Source organism: Zerene cesonia, chromosome 19 (assembly GCF_012273895.1).
Source record: "Zerene cesonia ecotype Mississippi chromosome 19, Zerene_cesonia_1.1, whole genome shotgun sequence".
Taxonomy (NCBI): domain Eukaryota; kingdom Metazoa; phylum Arthropoda; class Insecta; order Lepidoptera; family Pieridae; genus Zerene; species Zerene cesonia.
This window is the reverse complement of record NC_052120.1, coordinates 7,543,537-7,558,071: the sequence shown is the minus strand read 5'-3', so window position 1 is coordinate 7,558,071 and position 14,535 is coordinate 7,543,537. Positions and strand designations below refer to the sequence as shown.

The following is a 14,535-nucleotide window of genomic DNA, read 5'->3' as shown; positions in this document are numbered from 1 at the left end:
TAACTATACTTAAATATTAAAAATAGAATATTTTTATGTATGTATGTATTAAAACTTAATTTAGTGGTACTCACAATTAAAAAATGTATATTATTGAAACGTGGGAAACTGCATCGAACATGTTAAATCAGCTCAAAATAAAGCTACCATTCACTACACTTTTCACGCAGATGACGTACTATCACTTTGGCGGGCTTAGCGCAACTGCCTGTAATTTGTACGGACCTGTCTACATCCCCATTGCTGCACACATAGCTACCATAATAAAGTTTTCAAGCAAATTAAACCTTATTTAAAGCTCTATGAAGAATATATGTGTATTAGCAAGTAATAAGTTTAGGATTAGGGAATAAGCGAAATTAAATTAATTTAGTATTGATCATAGGAATGTTACATTTTAAAAACACAAAAAGGAAAATTTTAATTTATGCATATTATTAGGTTGACTTATATTTGTATAACTGAGTGTCTTCTGCAGTGTTGATGTCAAATGAAGGAAATTGTAGGAGTTGAGGCCTGGAGAAGGATATCACTTCATCGAGAATCGTGAAAGTCTGGAGGAGGCATTACCCAGAAGACAAGCAAGATACTCAGAATAAACATTAAAATATAGATAAGCTATAATTCCAAACGTCATTTTTTTTTCTTGCAAAAAAGTTTTCATTCATTCTTCAGGACCTTAAATTGATTCAGAGTCAGACTAGCTGTAGCCGTTTCCTGAAAGACTAACACAATCTTATATAGGTATTATGTACCAATCATCGTCATAATCTTTCCCATTACTAAAAACGAGGAAAAACAACACTATTTTTTTATTTTATTAGTTACCAATTAAGAAGAACTGCGTGTATTATATAATTGTCAGTATCCCGTAGGAATATCGGGATAAAAAGTTGCTTATATGTTATTCAGATGTCTACGTACCAAATTTCATTGCAATTGGTTCAGTAATTTTTGCGCGAAAGAGCAACAAACACACTCACATCCTTACAAACTTTCGCATTTATGATTTTAGTAGGAAAGAAGGAATAAGGAGAAAGCAGGATTTCCTGGCAAAAAACTGTTCATAGTACAATTAAAAAGTTTAAATTATCTTCACCTGTATTTTCTACATTTGAATTTGGAACGGTCTATGGGTAGCGAAGCGTGGCGCTCCCTCGGACGAGGTGGACGTGCATTGACCGTGACGCAAAACCATATGCTACGTGGGCTACAAAATAATTAATAATAACTTATCAATCATGTGACGCATAGAAGGTTATAGCTTACACTTGGATAGCGCCAAGTGGTAAAACGGAAATGACAATAAAATGGGAGAAGTACAATATTTTATTAAAATATTTGATTGTTACTCATGTTGGTACGTTTATTGTATTCTAATAATAAAAAGAAAAATGTATAACACTGATTAAGTGCTGCCAGTATCCTCTTAAATAAAAGAAATAATGGTAATAACCTATTGTAATTATCTACGTCTAAATTTAAAATACACTTGTAGATATATTCATGGTATAGCTCACTTTCCAAGTTTTGTCACGTTTGCCCACAATCAAATTGGGTACTAAGTATTGCATTCATATATGTAAGTGTGTGGTGCACACTGTGACCTATTTCAGTAATGATATGATCTTCTATGTGAGTACACAAATCATCACGCTTTGGCACGAATGGGGCCAGCTCGCACCGGGAAAATACGACACCCCCACAGAAAACCGGCAAGAAATGCACTTGCCACTGTGTTTCGTTCGGTCAGTGGGGAAGCCAAAAGTCCGTTTCCTTTTCCTCACCGGTCCATGCCAATTCTTTCTTTCTAATCGTCATTACTTTTCTTTTCCCTTACTCCTTAAAAGCGGACAGCGCATCCGCTAGGCACTACCTCTGCGAATGTTCATAGGCGGTGGTGATCGCTTGCCATGATACGAACCACTAGCGCAGTTGCCCGCTATAACACAAAAATACAAATGTGCTTATTTAGCACCTTATAGACAAGATTGTAACAAAATTGATACTTGATAATATAGTCGTCGTGGTTGACCGATGTCGTGCACCGTTCTGTCACGGTTATTGGTTACATCGGCTTACGTGTATATTGCACGCACGATGCTCACTTGTAATTTGCAGTGGATATGCGTAAAGCTTACGCCTTATTATATAATACTTTGTATTCAAGCGTGACGGATGAGAAAGAGTCCAGAACTATTTCCAACGATGAATGATGGGCTCACTTTGAAACGGGAATTGACAATTTGAAGGTGAAATAAATAAAACAAATGTTATCATATAGGTAACTAGGGAATTATGCAGCAGAATTACGTATCAATGAATTATGAATGCAAATGTTACGAAAATAGTACTCAATTATTATTCGTGTCTTTTATACTACTTGTATTTCCTTTAAAAATTAAAAATATTATTCAGTTGAAGTGCTTTTATTTAAGGTGTGGTATATAAACAGCACGCTTTTATATTTTATACACCAAAAAAGTGATCCACAGATGAATAATTTCTACCAACCTTCCAGATAATTTCTATTTATTTCGAATATGGTAATATTTATAAAATATATAAAGTTTATCAGATTTTTTGGGACGGTGTGAGTTGCTTTTATCTTACCTTATTCCCACAATAAATCTTATTTTTTTCCATAATATTATTGGGATATAGGATTATGGAACATTCTAAATATTATGTATGAAATAAAAATCAAAATGATTATTATATCTCTTAATTATACTTTAATTTTATAAAGTAAAATATATACATACATTTATTAACTTCTGTATCATTCATCTCACAAAAATATATTTAATGTTTACTGACATTTCAATTATTACAAGGCCGACGAGCTCAGTAAATGTATTGAAAAGGAATTTGAAAGTATATTGTTACGACTAGAGTCTAAAATTCATAGGTTACAAAATTAATCTTAAATATAACAATTAAAAAGCAAAACGTATGAGGGCTTTTGCCTTACAAATGTACAGTATGCTTACTAAAAAATATACCATCAAAGAATTATTTATATTTGAAATATAATCATAGATAATAAATATTGAATCTAAATAATATATTAATTTTCCAAAATACTTTCAAAAATTTAAAAATTCTGACACATGATTGTTTCGTTTGCCTTGTATATACCAAGAAGTTGATAACGTTCACACAAAATAACAACCACAATCAATATGCAACAAACTTTAATAATCAAATAACTACATATGAGAGACGGTTGATGCGGAAGCAGAATTGTGTGGGAGGGATTAATTCCTTTGTTTAAAACAGTTAATACTTTAAATATTTAAAATAGAAATTTGCTTTTGTATTGAAAAATATGAGCTTATGAAATACAAACCGTCCCTCCCTATGGTATTTAAAATACGTATGGATCTGGATTATTTTGATAGTATATCGCGAATATGATTTAAATTAAATTCTGACTAGAACTTAATTTGAAATCATTTGAGCACCGTGTTAGGCGCAAGTTTCATAGATTTGAGGTGCTACGGAATATTTAATTTACAACATCTATTATGTATAGATAATTTGGATAAATTTAATGATTATATTCCTAATCGACAAAATTACGTCTTGTACGTTGGTAGCTGTATCTTCTATGTGACTTGCGCCTTCATAAACTTAAAATTACCAATACATAATCACATAAACATTATCACATGAACACTCAGTACATTCACATCTTCATTAAATTGTTTAGAATTTTAAGTGGTTATTAAGTTTTATACTTTTATAGTACTTGTATTGCTTTGTAGGCACAGGAGTAGTAGACTTTTGGTCTGATAAAGATACAAACGATATTAATACATTCCACAATAGTGTTTCTACATTTATTCTACAAGTATGGCATTGTTCAAACAAACTTACGAATTGAAATAAAATCAATAATAACGTGTTTTATATTAATTGATCTACTGTTACAATTTGTACGAATATACAGTAAGATGTTTTGTTGGATAAACATAAAAATGTGAAAATGGATTAAAATAAACGTAACACGAGCGCTATGAAAACAATCACTTAACGCATGCAAGGTTTAATTGAAGAATTTACAACATCAACTACCATCTAGCATTTGGGCCGATGCCTAATGAACTACTTCTACAGTTTTTCAATTGTTTGTATTCCATTAAATTACATAAATTTATTATTATCTATTTTATAATTATTATCTAACACAAATCCATCACAATTACTTTAGAATATCAGTTTTGATTTCGTTCGACAATAATCTGTACGGTTTTCTTAATATTTCTAGATTTCGATTCTTATTTTATTTCTAATAATATGTGTATAATATATTTTAAGGCTGCTTTTAGATTGAGAATATTTGTGTATAATTCCTATTGTTTCGCACACATTTTGTATCCGTTACTCGCTTGATTTCAAATCTATCTCATAGACTTTTATAATATTTCAAAGAATATTTTGTAGTATTTCAATAAGAAAGCAGTCTCAGATTTGTCAATAAAATCTTTTACTTTATAACAAGATACAATGTGTTTATAACATATTTATACGTTTCTATTAAAATTATGATACTAGTCCGCTTCGTAATTCAATATATACTTTATAAATAACGCAGATAATAATTATAATTTTATTTATAATTCTGAAATGACTAGAATTTATCAGTATCAATAGAGAAGAGTAATTTAGATCCATTCGATATACGTATAATTTCTATGTCTACATTTAACTATCTAATGATCATTTAGTATTATATACATTTTTAGAATCCAAATTTTTGACTAATACTGAGCACACATACGATTTCTGACATTTTAATGAATAACTTTTAATAATTTATAATTTAATGAAAAACTAACGTGAATACTTCAATGTTTCAATTGTGCTTAAGTGTGCACAATGTTTACAATCTTAAAAATACGTGTTTTGTCTATGGACCAATTTCAATTGTCATATTTTGCCCTAAAATGATGCAACATTCAATCTTACATGAAAATAGTACATATAAATATTGTATTAAAAACAGGCCTATACATATATTTAACTATTTATATCTTAAGTATTTATTTCGTGATAAACACGAAATGGTGCATCTTATACCGTTTTAATAATGTTACTTAGTATGCATTAATTGTGTAATATGAAGCGGTGATTGGTTATGTTCATAATTTAGGCCCATTAAATATAACAATTTGTAATAAACAGTTTTTACTATTATGAGAGCAAATATCTATAGTGTGGAATGCTACTTACAAAATTTGACCAATGTTTGAACTTCTTCAATAAATTGTATTTTTATTGAATTAGTGTTTGTTGTATTCGTTGCATTACTAAGGACAACGTAAATACATATAATATATTGGTATAAGTTTTTAAATGTACCTCTCTAATTATTTACGATGCTTAAATAATTTTGTGTTTTAAGATATAAGAGATCAATTCCGTTATTAAAGATAATTATTATACATCATCATATGATAAAGATGTATCTCATAGATTTAAATACCTAGACCTAGAAGGAAATGTAGGTATACCTAAGGAATTACTATTAGGAACTTTCTCTTAGGAAAGTAAAAAAGATAATATTTTTTTTAAGTTTCGTAAATATTTTTTATGAAGTAAATAAAATTCCTGCGTATCTTTCATATTACGATCAATTACAATTCTTAGGGGGCGATTTTCTTTGCAACAGCTATTTGTTATTTAATCATTAAACGTTTGGTGGTCGAAGAACAGTAATACAAATAGATCCACGGAGAATTCTTAATAAATCAATAACTTCAGGTGTCTTCATCGAAGTTACGTTTTCATCGTTAACCTGAAAAGAAATAAAAGTAGAATATTATCTGCGGTTATAAATAATCGTTTTAGTTTACACAGACAAGTGAAGTCATTGTTGTAATTTTAATATACTTATTTTAATCTACTATTGAATTCGAAGCTGAAATGTAACGCTTTTTTTGTTTAATTAGGGAATTGGGTAATTCTAAAATTATAAGTTTACTGAAAAAAAAAACCGAAGACACTGGTCTCCGGTTTTTTTTTTATATTCTATACCAGGAATTCACTATCTAATTTGAATCCCTTGAATATTTGAATTTTTTTTACGACGCCCCTCAATGACTGTTAAAAAAAGTAAATAAGATAAAATTTTAGTCATGTATGAATTAAGATAAAATTTTAGTCATTTATGTCATGTATGAATCTTTGCTTCCTGGATTCAGAGACGCATTCCGGCTATATGAGACCGCCCTTAGAAAGTTAATGTTATGACAGAGCAAGCAAAGGAGCAGGTGGGCCACCTGATGTTAAGTGGTCACCACCGCCCATAAACACTTGCAACATTAGAGTTACAAGTCCTTTGTCGGCCTTTCAGGGACATATACGCTCTTTTCTTGAAGGCCCCAATGTCGTAATTGTTCGGGAACACCGTAGCTGGTAAATCGTTCCAAAGCTTCACCGTACGCGGAAAGAAGTTGCGGGTGAAGCGTACGGTGGTGGACCGCCAACCATCCAGGTGGTGCGGATGGAATTGGTTTTTACGGCGGGTGGTCCGATGTTGAAACTGTGCGGCTGGTAAAATGGTGAACAATTCCTCAAAGCACTTCCCATAGTACACTCTATATAATATACAAAGAGACGCAACGTCTCTTCGTAAACATAGAGAATCAAGCCTGTCAGAAAGCCTACGGTCATTGACAATTCGAGTTGCTCGACGTTGGATACGGTCAAGAGGAAGGAGTTGGTACTGTGGGGCTCCAGCCCAGAGATGAGAACAGTACTCCACATGCGGTCGCACCTGAATGAAAATGAAGTTAGCTTGTAAAGGACAAAAGGTCTAATCTAATACTACAGGTATTAGATAAGACCCTCATAGGAGGCCTGTGTGATGAGTACCTGTAGTATGACGTCACCGCGGCGCAATCGGCCGTCCCTCGCTGCGACACTGTCGTCGTACACTGCTGAAATGTAACTCTGCCCAGACTCAGGGTGGCTCTGCACGCTGAATCCCAACCGACTGTTCCAGCCGCGGTTCAATTCCACAGTTACTATCTGTGAATGTATTAATAATTAATGCGATTTCATAAATTCATCACTCGTATATTTATTTATCAAGATAATACTAGCTATAATAATATTATTAATTAATTTCCTCCTTAGACATAATATGGTTTCAGTATGAGAATACATAGATCGTCTATTAGTCGTATGGTTACTTGTACTTATTACTCTGGGGTATGGTGTCTGGCTAAGGTAATGAAGGTTAAAGCGATGTACGCAGTACGGGCACCTTTAAACAACCGCAAACCGTAAAGTTTGATTCACAAGAAAATTTTGTTTTGTTTTGTTTTGAATTTTTTTGCATTTTAAGATTTGTATCAAAGGTGTCGGTATGAAATGTTTATACAAATCTTGATATACATAAAACAAATGCAGTGAATTAAGCATGTTGTTAAAAATAAGTGAAATGTGACGATTTCTTCATAAAAAAAAAAAAAAAATTAAGAGAAATCTTCTAATACGGATCGGGAAATTGTCAAGCTCTTACTGTTGGCTCACTGCTTGCTTCAACTGGCGGTTCAGGTTTAACATTTTCCTTCTGGATGGGCTCAAGTTCCGTTGGTATCGGTTGCGCTTGTGTTTCAACCACAGGCAGTTTCACTTTTCTTTCGTTATCAGGCGAGAGAGCAACACCTTTCCATTTCTTTAAGCCATTGCCTGAAACAAATTATAAATGTAAGTATTTTATTCTTAGCAGTGCAGTATAGCAATAAAGAATAAATGTTACCATCGTCTTTTTCAGAAGCACTATCAGCGGTAGAGCTATGCAACACGGCACTTTGATAGGTTGGGTTTGAATGCTTGAACCTTTCGTCGCTTGATAACTCCGCTGGCATAGAAACTGGTTCGTCAGAATCTATTGGGAATACAGCCTCATTGTATCTCTGGCGAGGGTCTTCTTGATACGCATTTGGTGCATCTAGTGTATCATTGTCTAGATTATTTAATTCATAGCTTTGCGGTATTACTGAAAAGGGAATATCGTTATCTTTAGTGAAATAATTCAATCATTTTTATAATTTGAATAAGATTTGTGTGTAAGATTATGATGTGGGTGACTTTACATTTATCTACAGGTGTGCATTAAGGTGTTGCAATGCTTTATTTTGACAATATGTGTATCAATGGTCTATTTACAATAGCTGTATGTTCAGATGCATATATTGAGAAAAAAAAACGCAAGGCATAAGAGTGCAATTGATTAAAAATGTCTTAGTTGCATACAGCATCCTTTAAAGTTTTTTTTGTTGTATTTATAATGTACAAGAAGCCCTAATTTGTAAGCTGTAAACAGGATTCAATTGCTTCTCAGACAGAAGATATGTTAGATATATATACTTTTGTATTGGCATTGCTTCTAAGCAGGTAGGTTTATAGAACTAAGTGCTAATATACATTCTACGTTTTAAGGCTGGGGTAATTAAAGTGTTCAGGTTTGTACAGGTACATGATCATATATTTTGAGGAAACTACTGTCCGTTAAGTGGTTCGTCCTAAAGCATAGCATATTATATACAATTAGTCACACAAAACAATTTGGCAGATAAGCCGCTGACTGAAGAACATAGGTTTGTATTATCAACTTTAATATTTTGCCTCTGAGTATAATGTCCATTTGTCCTGCTTTAGAGTTTATCACAGATTCGGTCCGAATTAGAGTCTTCAATCAGCGTAGATTTTAATGGAAAATAATGATGTCACGGTAGGAAGGTGTTCGCCGACAGTGTCTCACCTGTCAGGCTTAGCTTTTGATTTCTACATGAAGGCGGAGTCGTAGGGCTTGTAAGTACAGGCTTTTTCTGTTTAGTTTCAATACCAGTTAATGGGTTTGAACTCATATTATCAGTCAAAACTGCTTCATCTCTATTAGAGCTAATAATCAAAGATGTAGGACGTTCTATTGGTTTATTCACTACTGATTGAAGAGTTGTTTTTTCTATGGTTTCTGCACCCTCAGATGGAACGAGATTTTTACCTTTCAATGATTCTGGGGGATGCGATTTATAATCCGGAGTATTATTAACTGTCGAATTTTTTTGCAACGATATTGGACCACTTATTGTTTTCGATTTAAATCTTTTAGAAAGAAGGCGTTTTCTTATCGAGTGTGATCGTGAAAATCTTTGCGTTTTAGATCTTTGAATAGTCGGCGTGTGTTGATTTTGTGTATTATTTTCGACATTTTCTGTTAATTTTAGGGGCACTTGTTTCTTTTCTTCTTTGGTTGATGATGACGGGGCACTTTTAATTTTGTGATATTTTTTCAATTCCTCGATAGTGACTGCACAGGTGCATGTTATTGGTTCTGTACAAGTTTTTGTAGGATTATCGTTCGTGTGGCTTTTAATTTCTGAATTTGCGTCAGTTTGATGTTTCGGTCCCAAGTTTAAGGCAGGGGATTCAGCAATATTTTCATAATAATTTTCAACTCTGCCTTGTGTTGGCTTATTTTGTGTTAATGGGTTTGATACATCGCCAGATTTTATTGGAACAATACATTCTCTTAAAACGGTTTGAGAAAAGTCTTTTGTTGATGAACTAGAATTGCTGTCGACAGGACCTATTTCTTGACTTTGTGCTATCGAGGAGGATCTAAATGAATTTTCTTTGGTTCCTTTAGTTTCCATTGGGCTGGAATCTATTTCATTCGACGCATTGGACTTGGAATCGGTTTCTTTTGTAACCAATAGCTCTTTTTCTTTCGTTATGCATTGATCTTTATTAGATTTTTTCCCCGTTGATACTGGTTCTTTCGTTTTTCTTGAACCACCTTTTCTAGGTGGTCTAATTGGTACTATTATTATATCATCTGGTAGTATTCTAATCATATCATCAGACAATTCTATTTCTTTTGCTTGCGTAGTATACAGCGTGGGTAATGAAGTTGCACACGTACACTTTGGGAAATTTTCTTTGAGCTCACTTTTTAAATCTTCAGAATATTTTGGTGCATTCGTACTTACTAAAGTACTTGTTTCCTTTATCTTGATGTTTCTTCGCAAATCTGTGCCAAAAAGTCTACTTGCTTAGTGCATTGCGTGTATAGGTAACATGTGCAATTAAAACAAGCTGAATATTTTTATTTAGAAATTTAAACGTTTTATTTAAGAAAAATGCTAATTATAGTTTAGCTTTATGTTAAATTGCAAATAGATAGAAAGTGCCGATTACGTATCATCGAATACTTACTAGTTTTTCTAAAATTACAATATTTTACAAGTACTTAAATATATATAAAATCAGAAACTAGAATAAATGTAATGTTATAAAAAGTCTATATAAGTACATAAATTATTCAATTTGTGTGCGCTTTTTGTCATTGATCGTATATAAGTTATTATGTACATAAAGGTTAAATATAGTTTTAGTCTGTTCGTGTGTTAAAACCGGACGAAAATGATGCTTCAAATAATATAAAATTTCCGACAAAGTTACCATTGGGTTGTTCATAGTGGTTGTTGTCCTTTGTAAGCTTTCGGAACTTTCTAGGTGAGAGACAAGGAGAGCGCGAGCCGTCGGCCGCGTCGGGCGTCAGCCGCCGCGCCGCCAAGTCACAAAGCATAGACACTGCTTCGGCCCTGAAAAGGATTACGATATATTAACGAAAAATATTATAAGATTTATATTAGACTAGCGGTCCGCCCCGGCTTCGTCCGTGGTACACATATAGCCTTCCTCAAGAAATGGGCATGGGCAATGGGAATTTTTCAAATCGGCCCAGTAGTTCCTGAGATTAGTAAGTTCAAACAAACATACTCTACAGCTTTATAATATTAGTATAGATTTGATAAAGATTTCATCTCAAATCTCGAATCTCAAGTTTCAAACGAAAACAATTATAAAACTGGTTGTGATCATTTATCAAAATCTTTTTATCATACTATAAAAGCATTGCAAAAAAAGAAGATACCTCAAAGGTGGCTTCGGTTTGTTTAATGGCGCATCAGAATCAGTGGGTCCTTCTTCCTTCGGTGACATCGGCGAGAGCGGCGTTGCCGCGTGGTCACGGTACAGACGCAGGCGCACCTCCGAGTCGCACGCGCGCAGGAACGCAACGGCCTCCGCGTGCGACATGTTTGACATTGGCGTATCGTTAACCTGAAAAAAAAGCAATAATATTTATTTTATAAAATGGTTTGCGTATTATTTGATATTGTTAAGGTTTAAGACGAAAACTTTATGTAGGTAATCATTATTAGATAATTGTGTTTTTCTCTTTTTATAAAATTGCGAGCATTGTGGCATTGAGGCGATTTATTTTTTTTTTCATATTGAAAAACTAATATGTTTCTAAAAATTCAATAATTATCATCCATGTAGTTATTATATAACTCACATAGCAAAAGTATCATTAAAACAACATTCAAACACCTAACTAAATTCTATTTCCTCGGATCAAGCAAAAAAATCCCCTTAATGCTGGCCATACACGCAAATTGACATGTACTTGTTAGATATATCACAGCGATACGTTGCACGTTTTAATTATACAAATGTAATGGCGAAGCCCAACATCCGCAATATTACTTAGCCAATTACTTTTTACATATCACAATCATATGCTGTGCTCCGCGGTTTCACCCACGTAAGTATTTACATTTATTTTTAATAGTGATTAAATGGGTATTTATGAGGGTTCATAGGAGAGTATCCCAGCAGTGGGAACATATATGGGCTGATAATAATGACGACGATGAGTGATTAAATTCAATCTCTCATTCATATTAAAAAGTGTAAGACGTGGAATTTTGATAAATCAATTTACTACCATAGCCATAATTATAACAAGACTCATGCATATTTTTCTCTCATTCATTAAAAAAACTTTTTGGTTTAATCTTACAAGTGTGATGACAATAAAAAATAAAGAATATAAACACAAAAGCCGGTCGAAATTCGAACATTTTCAAGCTACAAATCTCATCAGCGTTTCACTGCACATTTTACAATAAACATTCGAAATATATACACTGTTTTATATAAACGACAACATATTTATGAACATTGTACCCGATACCTGGGGGGCATAATAGTATTCTCTACCTACGAGCAGTCGACTTACTGCGTCTAAGTATGTGTTTAATGAGTAATCTATTCATACAAAATAAAAAAAAGTCAGGTTATTTACATCACAGAACACCATTAACGTAATTAAAAAATGGCTGTGTAATATGTAAGTTACTAGTTACTTGCTACTCGCTTTGACTATGCCGGGTAGAACATTCTTTGGTTTTAAAAAATTTTAGTTACTACCACATACCAAGAATCAATCAAACACGTTTAGCCGCTCTTGAGTTACAGGTGTTATATAGATATGGATATAAGACATAGGAACAATATATTATAGGTATTAAATAATAAATACCGCAACAATCCTGTCCCCTGGCTGTATGCGTCCATCACTCAAGGCCGGCTCCCGCACAAGGGCGCGCACGTAATGGCCCAAAGCGCTGTGGTCTTCTTTACGGAGTGTGAATCCCAGCGAGCCGTTCACTTTGGTCATCACAATGTCGAATTCCTGCAATTTGAATTTGTTAGCATCAATTGTAAGTACTTCATGACCTTGTTGTAAACCCTTTTATATTCAAATATTTTGGAAGACTACTAAGTGAAGTATCAACCATGTCTTTTTGTTTAGATATACAATAATATCTGCCTAATTAGATACATTAATATATAATAGACGTTGTATAAGAAATTTGAATACACTTATGTGTAAAAACATTGTACAGAAATACTAGAACATTGAAAGCGATATCGAAACACGCAAAGAGCGTTCGAGTAATTTCGCATTGATGAACAAAGATTACAGGTTATGTTCAAGAAACCCTTAACTAAGTACATGCCTCATTTAAATAAAGAATACATTACGTAAAACCCTAACTTTATGTAAACGAGCAATAAACTAGCAGCGCTCGCAAAGCTTTCATTTGCAAATAGAGCAGAGATTTAAATGAGACAATAAAACATTTTTAAGTCACGTCACGATCTAAAGAGTAATATAACAAAGGTAAATTGGATATTTTCAGTCGGGAAAGCATAAATAACATTTGTAAATTCCATTAAATAATGGAAGGTGCTCATGATTTTTGCCAAAGCTATTACGATAATTCACTTACCACCGATCCATCACCCTGTGAAGCGTGAACAGAAAGCTTTATTAATTGGGAGCGAGATGTGCTCAGGGTACTAGCAATATTAATTTTAATTAAACATTTTTACGTCATGCAACATATACATACCAGTTAGCGTTATTACAGTGTGAAAAATTGACGTGCTAAGATTAATTAAATTTAGGGGCTTAATTCGAATCGGATATCAATCAAACAGGTAGAATTTGTACTATGTAATTTTCAAACGATGGCAAGATATGCCTTCTTTTGTTATATCAATATTTCATTGCTTTTTTGTTCTTTATTATTTGATTTTTGGAATACGTTTTAATCTCCATGAAATAAATACAACACATGTACTAAACAAACATTGCTTGCTTTCATTGAAGCATAATAGGATAATAATATGTAAATCACAAAATGAATGCAGCATTAAAGAACAAGAAAATAGAATATAATGTATGCGGTTGCATTATCATTATTTGCGACAGGACCGCTTACAATATAAAATACTTGCAATGCTTAGCGGTAATTCAAATATACATTAATAGGAGTGCTTTAGGGCTCAAGTATCGTTGAGCTATCATAATTATTTCCAAGCTTGGACTATGCACGCTTCAATTATGTAAATTGAGCCGGGACATGTACCGATTGCTGTGTGAATAAGTGATGGATAGAAGACAGATACGTAATTAAAGAAAGAAAGAAAGAAAGAAAGAAATAAATTTATTGTCTATAAACACACAGCACCGCACATACACAAAAACCTTAAGTACCAAAAAAAATATATATATCTCCATAAATAATTTATAACTAATATCTAGAATAAAAACTAACAAAAAAGAACAAACAAAAAAAAAACGAAAGTAAAAATAGTTTACTGTGCGGCTTGTTAATTACAGACAAAAGGGACTGACTCAGTTAATGTCATGCAAGAGCTGAGCTTTTACACAACACTGGTTTTCAGCAGCCCCTTGTGACACATGGAGCAGACAGTACCTTTCATTCTACTCTTATAATAAATTAATACTAAATAAAATAATAACGAAAATACTTAATTCTAATTAAATAGTTACATTATTACTACATATACTTTTACATAAATATTCATACACATAATATATACATATACATATATATATACGGGTATACCTACATATAAAATTATGAATAAATTATATATTATAGAATTATACAACACACTATACAATTTTTTTTTTTTTTATTACAATTAAATCACGATATTTTGCTCACCAATGCTTAATATAATGTTTCAAAAATATGTTTTTTATATTTAAATCTGAAATTAGAAACAGTTTCAATTTTTCTTAATGGTGGTGGTATATTATTCCAGCACTTGGTGGCATTGTATCGG

General features: G+C 32.7%; 2 protein-coding genes across 6 annotated transcripts in view; both read right to left on the bottom strand.

Moving 5' to 3' along the window:
- Positions 1-203, bottom strand: part of LOC119834349 (cadherin-23) — a 29,716-nt gene extending 29,513 nt beyond the window's left edge. Inside the window, exon 1 of the mRNA XM_038358692.1 lies at positions 75-203. The gene's annotated coding sequence lies outside the window, so the exon portion shown is untranslated. The remainder of the gene's footprint in view (positions 1-74) is intronic.
- A 2,590-nt stretch (positions 204-2,793) lies between these two features.
- The window catches only part of LOC119834197, a 58,120-nt gene continuing 46,378 nt past the window's right edge, over positions 2,794-14,535 (bottom strand). For 2 of the 5 annotated variants that reach the window (XM_038358519.1, XM_038358517.1), the window contains exons 7-15: positions 13,167-13,181; positions 12,413-12,565; positions 10,958-11,145; positions 10,483-10,625; positions 8,780-10,051; positions 7,775-8,014; positions 7,535-7,704; positions 6,883-7,038; positions 2,794-5,803 (exon numbers count right to left, since the gene is read on the bottom strand). In XM_038358519.1, coding sequence (XP_038214447.1) covers positions 5,696-5,803; positions 6,883-7,038; positions 7,535-7,704; positions 7,775-8,014; positions 8,780-10,051; positions 10,483-10,625; positions 10,958-11,145; positions 12,413-12,565; positions 13,167-13,181 — 2,445 coding nt within the window. In that variant the 3' untranslated portion in view covers positions 2,794-5,695. The remainder of the gene's footprint in view (positions 5,804-6,882; positions 7,039-7,534; positions 7,705-7,774; positions 8,015-8,779; positions 10,052-10,482; positions 10,626-10,957; positions 11,146-12,412; positions 12,566-13,166; positions 13,182-14,535) is intronic. The other 3 variants (XM_038358520.1, XM_038358518.1, XM_038358521.1) reach the window with 2 other exon arrangements.